This window comes from Nycticebus coucang, chromosome 24, assembly GCF_027406575.1.
Source record: "Nycticebus coucang isolate mNycCou1 chromosome 24, mNycCou1.pri, whole genome shotgun sequence".
NCBI classification, from domain to species: Eukaryota; Metazoa; Chordata; class Mammalia; order Primates; family Lorisidae; genus Nycticebus; species Nycticebus coucang.
Genome location: NC_069803.1, coordinates 22,713,205 through 22,726,715, shown reverse-complemented (window position 1 = coordinate 22,726,715; position 13,511 = coordinate 22,713,205). Strand labels below are relative to the sequence as shown.

At 55.0% G+C, this 13,511-nt stretch overlaps 1 protein-coding gene across 2 annotated transcripts; it reads left to right on the top strand.

The window, feature by feature from the left end:
• The first annotated feature begins 2,115 nt into the window (after positions 1 to 2,115).
• PHYHIP (phytanoyl-CoA 2-hydroxylase interacting protein) lies at positions 2,116 to 13,113 on the top strand. Of its 2 annotated transcripts, XR_008377411.1 has the most exons (6): positions 2,116 to 2,876; positions 6,099 to 6,291; positions 7,454 to 7,628; positions 9,468 to 9,585; positions 11,015 to 11,698; positions 12,248 to 13,113. XR_008377411.1 is itself a non-coding variant. In XM_053578743.1 (5 exons), the coding sequence occupies exons 2-5, from the start codon at positions 6,127 to 6,129 to the stop codon at positions 11,547 to 11,549; spliced, it is 993 nt and encodes a 330-aa protein (XP_053434718.1). In that variant the 5' UTR covers positions 2,116 to 2,876; positions 6,099 to 6,126; the 3' UTR covers positions 11,550 to 13,113. The 2 variants fall into 2 exon arrangements, 1 of the variants encoding a protein (XP_053434718.1); XM_053578743.1 differs by having other exon boundaries at positions 11,015 to 13,113.
• Positions 13,114 to 13,511: the final 398 nt, after the last annotated feature.

Sequence of the window (13,511 nt, the reverse complement as noted above, 5' to 3'; positions counted from 1 at the left end):
TGACAGCTTGACTTTGTCTCAAAAAAAAAAACAAAAACGAATAGGGAGGAAAAAAGGAAAAATAATTATAGAGAAGTAGGAGATTGGTCCCATATTGGACAGCAATTTTATTTATTTATTATTATTTTTGAGATGGAGTCTCACTATGAGGCCACTGGTAGAGTGCCGTGGCCTCATAGCTGACAGCAATCTCAGACTCTTGGGCTCAAGTGATTCTTTGGCCTCAGCCTCCCAAGTAGCTGGGACTACAGGTGCCTGCCACAACGCCCAGCTAGTTTTTCTATTTTTAGTAGAGACATGGACTCACTCTTAAGCAGGCTGGTCTCAAACTCCCGAGCTCAAGTGATCTACCCACCTCCCAGAAAAAGCTTTGTTACGTGGAACAACCAGTTCATAAAACAGTGTTCATATTTTTATACCATTTTTGTTAATACATTACATACATACAATGTTTATTTCTGAGTGGTGGGAAAATGAGAAATTTTAATTCTCTCTTGCATTTCAAATAAAAGTTCTCATCTTTCTGCAATGACCATGTACTACTTGTGTAATAAAAAGTTATTAAAAATAAGAATGCCACAGAAGTGTATCCTGGCAGTTGTTTGGTTTCACACGGAATTGGTTCTCTTTGGCATGCTGCGTGTTGCTCTTACCACAAGTTTTCTCTCATGATCTGGAGAGAACTCCTCCAAGGCAAGAAGAGGCAGGAGCTCTGTGCTTTCACCTGACGCCAGCGAGGAGCTCCACAAAGGGGCATTGAGGGCTGTTGTTCACTGCTTGGCCGCATGACCTCATGCAGTCTCCACGTGCCATCCTGAGAAGGTGGGAGGCAGAGATGGAGCTGGGATTGTCTTCCTTTGACATCAGGGGAAACAAAGTCATACAGAACCTGCCTTTTGCCCCATGCCCCACTCAGATTGGTCCTAGGGACAGGGTTTTAGTCCTAATTGCTGGTGCTGGCCATAACCACAAGGCCGTGTTGTATCTCCACTGAGTTTCAATATCTCAGCGTAGGTGTGTGTGTGGGGGTAGGGCCTACTCTTGTTTGGCCAAGGGAGTGCTTAATCTTGCCTCAGTGCAACACACCACACCGCATTCTGTGGCTCAGGATCTGACCAAACTTGCTCAGGTTCTCACGCCCTTTTAAGGCGGGATTGGCTCCTGCTTGTCTTTGCATTCTGTGAACTCCTCACTTTTTGTACATTGTCACCTCCTCTGACCTTTGCTGAAAATGCCTGCAGCCTGGACTCCCTCTTGGCGAGTGTCCCTTAGGCTCTGCTGACCCCTTCTCCGGCTTTCTGAAGCCTCACCCTGGCCTGTGTCTGCCTGCTGTCCTCATCAAGCACTCTCCCACCCCACCCCACTCCTGCTTCCAGAGCCTCCTCTGGGCTGTGCTCTTCCTTCTCCAAATCCCTGTCTGTGCCCAGCATTTTGGTTGCACTCTCCTTGATGTTGATTGTACCATCTGCATGCCCCTCTCTTCTCCTGGGGAAGACTTTGGGCTCCCTGAAGGCAGATGCTGTCATTTACCACGAGAATGGTAACAATTCTGATACACAGAAGGCACTCCTTACATACCACGCCCAGAGTGGGGTGCTATACCTAATTATCTCATTTCATGATGACAATAGATCTATGTGAACCCATTTGACAGATGAAAAGACTAAGATTGAGTTGATGGTACAAGATCTTCCTAGCTGCAAAGTGATAGAGCAGGAATTCTCACTGCATCTGGCTGGCTGCAAGCCCACTAATTTCACTCCTGTACACACCCTTTGTCACTGTCGTTGCTCAATTCAAGTGTCCTTGGGTGTTCTTTACTATGAGCTCCACGGAGTCCTTATTTCCTGGTGCCTCCTGCCCAAGTGAGAGCGAATATTATCTTCTCTGGCAGAGGTACCCAGGGTTTGGTGTCCTCTGAGCCTAGAGTGTTGGGTGGGATGAGAATACTCAAAGCTCCGTGAGCTCTCCCACCCCTGATTTCTTGCCTCTAGGCACCTCTCTCTCTTGCTCCTTTACCTGGAGATGCCGGAGCAGCCAGAGGCTTCTTGCAGGACAAGCAGGGTCCCGGCACTGCAGATAGATAAGGATAGCTCTTGACAGAGTTGGTAAGAAAATGGAACTGTGGAACAGAAAACAACCCCAAGGAGAGGTTCCAGACTGAAGACAGGGCCTTCCTGGCTTTCACACCCCATCCGGACCCTTCCTTGACACAGACCCCCTCCCTTTCCCCCAATCAGAATCCGTGTTCAGGGCCCAAGCCCTTGGCTAAGCTCCACCCCTCTCCCGGCATCCTAAAGTTTGGGGGCTATATTCAAGTCAGGGATTTCCAAGTAGGGAGTGTGTTGGAGGGACTTTTAAGGGCAGCTTGTCCTGGAAGGATGGGGGACAGGCGGCAGCCGCTGCTGCCTCCGGGGATGTCTGTGTCGCTCCCTGGGAGACCCTCTGTCCTCTCCCCTCCCAGCCCAGGCGCGCAGGGACTGAGCTCGCTTATTATCACCTGACGCTGCGCAGCCACTGATCCCATTGGTGGAGCCAGATTCGGTCTGGCTCTCTCGTTCCTTCTCGCCTTCTCTGCCTCTCTCTCTCCTCCACGCTGCTTTGATTTCGCTCTCGCCTCTCCTCTTGCTCCGGGCTGGGAACATCATCTCAGTCTCACCGGGGGCAGCCGCAGCAGCAGCGATTGAAGAGCCAGACGGGAGCTGCCTGCAGGGCATGGAAGCAGCCTCCCTGGCAGTGGGGAGCGGAGCGAGACCGCGCCGCTGCCTGTGACCCAGGCGTCTGGCCGCTGTCCCCTGCCTGGGGAGCTTGTCCGCACAGAGGTCTCTCCCTTCCCTGCCTGTCAGGTCATCCTCTGCAGAGCTCAGGGGAGCCAGGTGAGTGCCCTTCCTCTCAGAAGCGTCCGGCTATGGTTCCTGAGGAGCTGGGAGTTGGGGACACCGGGGTCCTGCCGCTGCCCCGGCTGCCCACTTGGATTTCCAGGCCCGATGCCCTTGCCCCTTCCCCCCGGCTCCTCAGCAAAGAGATTAACAGCTGGAGCCAGTCTCTGGGGCACCACAGTTAGCCACCCCGTGACCATTCTGCTGCAGTCAGCGATGCCAGCGGGGACGGCGGGTGGGGGAAGCTTTCCTTCTGGCACACGGCGACTTTTCTGAACGGGCACAGGGAAGGGGTGTCAGTGCGCGCGGCTGTGCGCACCGGAGGCTTGCTGCGCAGGTGGGTCTGTGTGCACGCACGGTGCTCATGTGTGGGTTTTGACTGGTGTGAGGCATGTCTAGGACCCTATCTTGCTCACGTGAGTGTGGGGGCACTTATCTGAGTGGCTTGTGGCATGTGTGGGTGAGGGCACCACGAGGCAGCACCTTTAGGTGTGGACATGTCATTTGCTGTGTGTGGGAGTGCATGTTGAGGGGGTGCATGCAACGGGGGGGCTTCTAGGTGGGAGGTGCAGCTCCAGAATAGGGCAGGGTTGGTAGTGGGAAGAGTGGGCAGACCTGCGTAGGTGGACGGACCTGTTGGCATGAAGCTTCAGGGCTGGCCGTATGACCAGAGGCAAATGCAGTCTCAAAGTCTGTGTCTTTGAGCCTGGAGAAGACTGGAGAGAGATGACCAGAATTTGGGCGGGGGCTGACGTGTGTGCCACCGCACATGTGTGTGCTGGCAGGCATGTGAGTTGCGTGCCTTCTTGTGGAGGTGGCACGCACGCATGTTGCTGCCTGTGGCTGCCTCTTTTCCCCAAATATGGCTTGCAAGAAGGTGTGCGTGAGCCTGTGGACACGAACACGTCTGGGGGGGTGTGGAGGGGAAATTGTGGGGCATTCTTAGAATGTAGAAGGTGGCCGAGACGCACCTGGGTGCGTGGGCGTGCGGGAGAGAAACTGTCCGCGGAGGTGTGGGGCGCACGTGTGTGCGTGCGTGCCTGCCTGTGTGTGTGGGTGTGTGCCTGCTCCTCTCGGGGTGGATCTGCAGGGAGTGTGGGTGTCTCTGGAGTGTTGTTTCAACCCGTCCCTCATACCCTGCCCTTCTCTGGCCATCTGAGTGTAGAGAAGCTGGGTTCATGCCCACCGTAGGTCCACCCCGGCCTTCTCACTGCTGCTCACTGCCTCTCCCCAAAGCTTGGGTGGGGGCGTCATCTCAGCTTTCCCGGAATTGTGGGGAGACCCCAACCACCAAACATGGCTCCCCCTATTTCTGGGACAACTCTGAAGGGAGGAGGCATCAAGGCAGGAATAGGAGCCTACTCAGGGGGTGGGTGTGGGCTGCGTCACAAGTGGGCAGGAGCGTGTCTGTGCTCTTGGGCACGGATGCATGTGTGAGTGTGGGCGGGGCACACATGTGTCTCCCTGGGAGCTCCTCAGTGGAGCCTGAGAAGTGGTAACTCCCCATTGCTCCACACCTGTCCCCAAGAATTACAAGCTGGTTTATTACTGAAGGGTTGTTTCTAGACACCCAATCCCATCTGTTTTATTTTGGGGTGGGCCCAGTGGCACTCCCATGCTTATTCACCATAGGATTCCCTGTGTACCAAGCCACTGACATTTGGCTCTGGGGTGGGACTTGAGTGACACCCTGGGGTAGGTGAGGGCCAGCAGCCTTAGCCTTCAACCTGAACCTGCCACCCAGGCAGCCTACAGGTTAATTTAGAGGTGCCAGGCTCTGGAGCAGCCTTAGTTGACAGGAGAGTGTGGGTGGGATCTTCTGGAAGCTATAAATAAAAGTACCTGCTTTTGCAGGCACCCCTAGTTCCTAGGCAAGGGGAGGAGAACAAGAGGGAAGAGAGAAAGAGATGACACTTGGGAAAACTCAGGTGTGCCAGGAGCTGAGCTTGAGGAAAGGAAGGGAATATGAGACCAAATATTAGCTGGAGAAAGCCCCACCCTCCCCTGCTCTCCTCCCAGACACTTCACTCCCTCCCATACTCCCTGCTTCCTCCCGGAGCTTTGGTCAGCCAAGCCAACGCCAAGTCCAGAGTCGGCTCTTCCCATATAAAGCACAGTTGACATTGCTGTTGGTGTGGCCCTTTCATACCTGGAAGAGCACCAGGCATAGAGGTAGAACCAAAGGAGCAGGAGAAGCAGGGGAGGGAAAATGCAATTGCTTGAAAGGACAAATTGTTTGAAAGGACAGGATGGAAGGAGGACAAATAGGGAAAATGCCACGTGCACCTACGTGTGCATACCTGCCATGGGTGTGCCCTCCCACGCACACGAGGGGGCATGCCCTTAGCTTCATGATAAAGAGCTCTGGAGTTCGAATTGTTTGCTACTGTGTGGCCTCAGGCAGGTTAGTACCCCCACCTTCAGCTGCCTCATCTGTAAAATGGGAATAATAATAGTACATCCCTACTGTGAGGCTTGCATGAGATGTTTGTGAAGTTATTAGCACATGGTCAGTTCCTAGTAGATGTTGATGTTAAAACTAATTATTGAAAAGAGTCAAGCCAGGATCAGCCGAAAGAAAGAGAGAGTGATTGTCAAAAATGCTGTGGGTAGAAAAAGAGTGTAAAGTGGGCTGTGGCCCCTGCTGCTCATTCCCGCCATGAATGTATCCATGGGCACCAATGTGGCTCTTGTCCTCCAGCTCTGGCAGTGGTGGCCTTTGCTGAGCCATCCCCAGAGAAGATAGGGTTCCGAACCCAAGGGCTCTGGCCCCTGTAGCCTCAATTGCCACTGGTGTCACCTGCCCAATTGGTACAACTTAGGTCCTCAGCAGGTACTTCCTGCCTGTCCTCCACCCTCCCCTGTCTCTCCACCCCCACCCCCTTCTCTTTTCACGCCTGCTGGCTGAGGGCCCCCGCCCTCCTCGTCTCCATCTGCTGCAAATCTGTCCCCACCCAGCGTTTGCTGTGTTCCCACTGCCTCTGCCACCTGTCAGGTGCCGTCTGCTCTGCAGACCCCTCCAAGGGGACTAGAGAGCTCCCCGCTCTGGGACACCCCTCCCACCTTCATTCCTCCCCCTCCTGCTTTTCCTGTGCAGTCTTTTCCATCAGATCCATGAGGCAGGTACATTGCCTGGGTCCTCACAGGGATATTGGGAAGAGAACATTCTAGAAAGCTCCATGGGGTTGAGGGTAGAGCTAATTCCTCCCCTCCCATCAGTCCCCACAGGAGCCAAACCAGAGGGAGCATGGAGCTGCTGTCTACCCCCCACAGCATTGAGATCAACAACATCACCTGTGACTCCTTCCGCATCTCCTGGGCCATGGAAGACAGTGACCTGGAGAGGGTCACCCATTACTTCATTGACCTCAACAAGAAGGAGAATAAGAACTCCAACAAATTCAAGCACCGGGTGAGTAGAAGGTGCCCCAGGCACCTCTCCTTAGCGCCTGTTCTTGGAGGAGGGAGGATAATGGCATACCTGGAAGTGATGTTGTGGAGTCAGAGGCCCTGGTTAACATCCAAACTCTTCTTACTGTGTCATCTTGGGAAAGTTACTTGACCTCTCTGAGCCTGAGTTTGTTCTCTGGTGGAAAGAGAATAATAATGCAAACCCTTACAGGGTCACTGACAGGATTCGATGAGTAATGTTTGCGTGGTGCTTGGCATGGGTCCTAGCACAGCGGGAGAACTGTTATCAGCGCCATGACTGGGACTTCAGACAGGGGCCGAGAGCCCGGGTGGCGTAGGACCGCAGGCATCACATGTAGGGATGATGTCTCAGGTCCTGACAAAGCCTAACTCAGGGAGCAGTCCTGTTGTTGGCTGGGTGGGCACCATGGGCTTCTGGCAGGGGCGGTGCCCAGCTCTCCCCCTCACGCACTGGCCTGCTGTTTGCTTGGTTTAGAAAAGGAATGTGTGAGAGCCCTCTTTGGGTGTGTCCTCTCCTGGGGTTAAAAGCCAGGGTGGCAGTGGGTGGGAGGAAGCCTCCCATCCTCACAGGCAGGGGAGAGTGAGGCAGGAAGGAGCTGGCTCCCAGGACCACAGCGCTGGTGTGGGTTACTCACCCTCTCTCTCTGGAACTGGCTCTCCCGTTCTGGGTGTCTTTTGGCAGGCCAGTTGCCACGGTGACGTGAATGTTCAACACCACCCCCTTAACCCTCCTCCCCCCCAAAGAATAAGGCATATTTTTCCTTCCTCCCTGGCTTCTCAGCATTTGCTGTTGCCGTGGAGACAGCACTGCAGTGTGCAGAGCTCTCAAAGTCTCCCTCAAAAAACAGAGGCCTTGCTGCCCTCAACTTTAGGGACCTTCTCCCCTGAGGCCTTTTCCTTGAGCTCCTAGGAGAACAGGGTGCCAGGGGGCTTAATGAGGGGCAGAGGCTGGGGAGAGTCTTCCTGGTGGCCACTGCTTGCTTCTGAAGGAAAATGGTGGTTGGGACATAGAGCTGTCAGATCCCTGACACTCCGTCCCTGCTCAGGAGGAACATCTTGGGAGTGGGAACTCTAGGGGATGCCAAGATCAGGTGTGACCCCCAGTTTGACTCCTGGCTGTCTGTCTCGACTCCATTTCTCAGGATGTCCCCACCAAGCTTGTGGCCAAGGCAGTGCCACTGCCCATGACGGTGAGAGGCCACTGGTTCCTGAGCCCCCGAACAGAGTACAGCGTGGCCGTGCAGACGGCAGTGAAGCAGAGTGATGGGGAGTACTTGGTGTCTGGCTGGAGTGAGACGGTTGAGTTCTGCACTGGAGGTGAGTCCCTGTTGTCACATCACTGTCTTGCTGCTTTGGCACACATGGCTTAGTTGCGGTCAAGATGGGCTTTACCGTAACCCAGCAAACACTTATGAACCCCTGCCATCCACCAAGCATGAAGCTCAGACCTCAGGGTGGGGAAACCACATAGATGAGACCCTCCCTGCCTCAAAGAGCCTGTCTTTTCTCTCCTCACGTCAGAGGCAGATGGGAACACTGCTAATCGTGCTGGCAACACCACTTCCATAAAGGGATAGAATTACTTTCCTGTTCAGTGCAAGCATCTTTTTTAAACATTGTGGTGAAATACGCATAACATGAAATGTACCACGTTAACCCTTTTTAAATCCACAGTTCCGTAGTGTTAAGTATATTCACATCCTTGTGAGACCAATCTCCAGTACGTTCCCATCTTGGGAACCAAAACTCTCTACCCATTAAACAACCACTCCCCATTTCCCCCTTGACAACCCTTATTCTGCTTTCTGTCTCTTTGGGTTTGACTTCGCTGGGACCCCATATCAGTGGGATCATGCAGTCTTTGTCCTTTTGTGACATTCACGTAGCATAATGTCCTCCAAGATCATTCATGTAGCATGTATCAGAATTTCCTTCCCTTTTAAGGCTGGATGGTATTCCCTTGTATGGAGAGACCACACTTTGCTTATCAGTCAGATGTAACCGGTGAGGCAGTCATATTTGGCTAGTCCTGTGACTCTACTTAGCCTGGGAAAATGGACCCTATTTAATGACCCTGCAAGCACTCTTAGTACGCGTAGAACTAACCTGGCTGACTAGCATGAACAAACACCAGGCTTACGTGTGCTTGGTCACCGATGACCCAGGATCTGCCCCAGGAGATTCCATTCTTTTGGTGTCCACGGTGAGAACTGCTCCAGATCTCTCTGTCACAAGGAAGGGGCAGGGAACATTCTTAGCCCCAGGCCTCCGAGGCTGCTGGTTTCATCCTCTGCCAAGGTCTATGCCCCGAATCTCCTTGAGTTGCTCTTGTCTTTTGAGTGGTGCTTTTACCCAGGTTGCTGTGAAATCCCACTCTCTAGAGGCATTCCTGCTCCTTGGGGGAAAAGCTTCTTGATTTGCCTCCTGTGTGTCGTGGGCATTTATTCAAACCCAGGAGCTGCAGACAGCTGCACTCTTCTTGCCAATCCAAGCACTCTGGCCAGGGATGCATCAGCAAGGACGGAAGGGCACCTTTTTCTAATTTGTTACCAAGGTGCTATATAGGCTGGTAGCAGCCCTGCTTGAGCCTCAGCACCCCAGGGCCAGCCCCAGGCCCAGTTGCAGGCCCAGGGGGTTCAATTTTACTATCCTGTTTCCAGCCTTTTACCCTATATCTCCTGAAATGCTTAGGCAGGGGGCTATTGGTTAGGTAGAGGCCCAGCTTTCCCTGGATTCTTCATGACCACCCACCTGGAATCACTATGGGCTTCCAGGTAGGGCTGTGGGTCAGCCTCCTATCTGCTGGATTTGGTGGGGGTGGGGGTGGGGCTCTCCCCAAAAGACCTCACATTCTGCCCTCTCAAATTCTTCTTTTGCCAGCTTGTGCTCTTTAACACAAGGGTACTCTGGGATGACAGCCCCTGAGGCCCCAGTGTGATAATTGGGCAGCCCTTTGCCCTTTTCTGACCCAGAGAGCCCTGAGCCTCTGGCAGCGAGGGTGCAGAGGTGACAAGAACAAGCAGTGCGTGGCTCTCCCTGTCCCCATCAGACAGAGATTGGCCTGACATGCACGGTGGGGTGGAAGTGGAGGGACAGGAGGCAGTTGTGACCACTCAGCTGGCCCTTGGCTCACCTCCCCCACCTGGGCTCTTGCAGATTATGCCAAGGAGCACCTGGCCCAGCTGCAGGAGAAGGCCGAGCAGATCGCAGGCCGCATGCTTCGCTTCTCTGTCTTCTACCGCAACCACCACAAGGAGTACTTCCAGCACGCCAGGTCTGGCGGGGCTCTGGCCTCCCTGTGCTTTCACATCATCAGGCTGGCTCTGAAGACACCCTACTTTGGGTTTGGGCAAAGGGGAGGTCTGGGCTCTAGGGACAGGGGCCATGTGGCCCAGCACTGTGCTAACAAGCCCAGGAAAGTGAGACTGGGGCTTTGATCCTCCCTGGGACTGTTCCTTTCACAGGGGTCTGGCCCCACTGGGCCCAGAGGGCAGGTGGCAAGGAGAGCACAAAATGAGAGGGCTCCGAGCACCAAGGCTTGTAGGCAGCACCCAGCTCAGTGGCTCTAAACTGGGCACTGGGGAGCCTGGGCTCTGGGGAGGCTGCTGGGGTGGGAAGGGAATTAGTGGATGGGCCACTGTTCAGCAGCAACCTCAATGTATTTGCCTATGCCCTGCCTGTGTATAATTTCCTTTGGAGAAAAAGAGAAGGGTTCTGCCATCCAAAAATATTAGAAATTTGGTGGTCTGATTCAACACCCCCAGAATACAGATGAGGAATGTGAGGCCCAGAGAGAAAGTGGGTTGTCCGGTCGAGCCAGCGAGTCACCTGTGAGTCAGGACAGCCAGGACCAGGCAAGAGTGAGGCAGCACCAAGGGGTGTCCACCCTCCTCCGTTCCTACTGACATTGTTCCAAGTCCGTGTCCTTCCGAAGCTTGGCCAGGGCGAGCTGCTGCTCTGACTGTCTTTGTCAGCTGGGGTAAGGCATTGCAACCCTACCCCAGGGCAGTGAGGGCTTCGGGGGTTTTGGTGTTGGTATGAAATAAGAGAGGTAGTGGCCCACTTGAGCTTCGTCACCAGTGAGAAAGAGGGAGGCAGGGAGCACCCATGTGTGCCAGGTAGCTTTCTTGGTGCCAGGACATAAAGACAAAGACACAGTCCACCCTTTTGAGGGCAGAGTCCAGTTAAGTAGACAGTGTGGAAACATTTAATGCAATGAGTATATGTAACTGCTGAACAAAATTCCATGTTTTGCACACAGTAGGTGGCCAAATATTTGTCCAATGTGAAAGTCTGTTGTCCCCAGAAGGTTTTTGAGAGTAGCAGACACTAGTTCTGGGACTTGAAGGATGATTAGGAGTTTGCAAAGCCAGGCGGAGGTGGGTGGGCAGGGAAGTCAGTCTGGGAGGGTGGGAGAGTGTGGGATGGGTGGGCACGTGAGTATTAGGAGATGGGAAATAACAAGGAAGCCAGAAAGACCAGCCTGTGGGGGGGCCTTACTTTTGCAAGCTCATCAAAAGGTTTCAAGCTGGGGAGGGACAGGTTCAGGAGAAGGGGGGCTCTCCCTGCTTTTGCATTCTGGAATTGCTTTACTTGTGACTAATAGGAGTGGCTGGGGGAGGGCTGGGAGCTGGGCTGGCCCTCTCCCTTCTTGGCCACCAAGCAGCCACCAAGCCTGAGCATCTTCTCTCCCTGGGTGGCAGGACCCACTGTGGGAACATGCTCCAGCCCTACCTGAAGGACAACAGTGGCAGCCACGGCTCCCCCACCAGCGGCATGCTCCATGGGGTCTTCTTCAGCTGCAACACCGAGTTCAACACGGGCCAGCCACCCCAGGACTCCCCCTACGGCCGCTGGCGCTTCCAGATCCCAGCCCAGCGCCTCTTCAACCCCAGCACCAATCTCTACTTCGCGGACTTCTACTGCATGTACACGGCCTACCATTATGCCATCCTGGTCCTGGCGCCCAAGGGCTCCCTGGGGGACCGCTTCTGCCGTGACCGCCTGCCCCTCCTGGACATTGCCTGCAACAAGTTCCTGACCTGCAGCGTGGAGAATGGGGAGCTGGTCTTCCGCCATGCCCAGGACCTCATCCTGGAGATCATCTACACCGAGCCCGTCGACCTGTCCCTGGGCACCCTGGGGGAGATCAGCGGGCACCAGCTCATGAGCCTGTCCACTGCCGATGCCAAGAAGGACCCCAGCTGTAAGACCTGCAACATCAGCGTGGGCCGCTAGGGACTCCCAGGGAGCTGGGGGGCGAGGGAGAGATGACCGGAAGGTGGAGAGAGGTAGCCCAGGTCCAGGGAGGTGGCTTTCTCTCCCCTGCACCCCTGCTCGCTCCCCCCACCCCTTGGCACTGGAGGCAACAGATGGTGGTTCTCTTGGTAAGTGTGGCCCACCCCAGGCCTGGTGGACTTGGAAAGGCTTCTTGGCTTCAGTAGGATGGTGGGTGGGTTGGATCTCTGGAGAATCTCCCCTTTCCTCTGGCTTCCCCGTCCTCCTGTTCTGTCTCACCTGAGCCTCCGACTCCCCAGGACTGCCCACCTGTGGAGCTCTCCCAGGGAGCCTCTCCGGAGGAGATGCGGAGAGCTGTGGGGTGCTCTTCTTCAGCCCCAGCACCCACTCAGGGCCGACCATAGAATGCCCCCCCTTGAGCTGGGCCTCAGGGCTTCCCACTGTAGGCCTGGCCCCCTGTCCCTATAAATAGCTCCTGCACCACCATGACGTCCTGGCTTCTTCTGGCCCCGGAGAACCCTCTTCCTGCATGGGGGAGCTGTCCCTCTCTTTCTCCACCTGCTCACCAGGGACACTCCTTCTGCTCTCTAGAAAGAGACCCTCTGTTTTTTTTGGCTTTGGGGCTTCGGGCTACTGGGATTTTTCCTTCATTCTACCTGGAGATGACACATGTCCCAGCACACCTTCTCTTTTCTCAGAGCGCTGGAGTCTGGGACAGCAGCCTCTGGGGTTGAGGAGGGGGAAGGCGTCCCCTGAGACCCAGAGGCATCCCTTCCTCAGCTGGGAGTGGGCCACCTCATGCCCTGATGGGGCCTGGCATGGAACTGAGGGCTTTCCCGCAGAATCCTGGCACCCTGCCTGGCTGTGCACTTTGCTCGCTCACTTTGCCACAGGGCAGTGACTATACCATGCCCGCGCGTGACCTGGGCTGCGGAACCTCTGCCACTCATCATCCCACTCCTGCACCCTGGCCTGTCTGCTCCCCTGGCCACCCCACGGGCTGGGAGCCCCCACCCCCCTGCCCTGGGAAGTTCTTGTTCAAGGCTTTCCTGGGCCTGCCTGCCTTTCCCCATGGTTGTATGGGCAGGGGGCAGTGAGGCTGGACTCTCTGAGATAAGCAGAGCAGGTGGAGAGCCCAGGGAAAGTGCTGTCACAGGCGGCATGCTGCTTGTGGGATGACAGAAGTGACATCAGGTGGAGAAGCGAGCAGCCCCCACAGTGACTTCCTCAGAGGTGACAGAGACTACAGCCATGCAGCTGGATTTCTGTGGTGAAGGACAGAAGCGGCTGGCAGGCCAACAAGGCTATGCCTTGGTGAGGGGCAGGTGGACAGCCGGAGGCCTCTCTGCAGTGGCAGAGAGTGGTGTGGGTGGCTCAGGAGGCCTAGAGGCCCTGGGAGATGCGTGGAGGAGAGAACACGGGCCCCAGGCCCTTCCCCCTGTGCTGACAGCATTGCTGTAGGGGTGGCCCACTGTCCTCCCTGTCCCCGCATCCTCCCCAGGCTGGGGGCACACCTGCCTGTGCTGTGCTTGCGATGTGTATCAATAAACCACCATGGCCTGAGGACCCGTCTGATGTAGTCCTTTCTAGCTGCTGTAATAGAATACCAGCACCTGGGTGGCTTATGTTTAACAGGCATTTGTTTCTCATAGTTCTGGAGACTGAACCAAGATCAAGGTGCTGGCAGATTCGGTGTCTGGTGAGGGCTTGCTTCCTGGTTCATAGACAGCTGTCTGTTTACTGTGTGCTCACACAACAGAAGGGCGAACTTGCACCCTCGGGCCCCTTTTATTAATATAAGAGCACTAATGCTGTGTGTGTGGGCTTCAAGAGCTAAACACCTTTCAAAGGCCCTACCTCCTAACCCCATCACCTTGGGGAGTTAGGATTTCAACTTATGAACCGGAGGGAGACACGCATTCAGGCTTCAGCAATGCCTCTCTTTGGGTCCTGAGTTGCACA

Bases quoted from the DNA above. Each gene is read 5' to 3' on its own strand.
- PHYHIP (XM_053578743.1), top strand. From the start codon at position 6,127: ATGGAGCTGCTGTCTACCCCCCACAGCATTGAGATCAACAACATCACC. The intron at 6,292-7,453 runs GTGAGTAGAAGG...TCCATTTCTCAG, and splicing joins CCAACAAATTCAAGCACCGG to GATGTCCCCACCAAGCTTGT. The intron at 7,629-9,467 runs GTGAGTCCCTGT...GGGCTCTTGCAG, and splicing joins GGTTGAGTTCTGCACTGGAG to ATTATGCCAAGGAGCACCTG.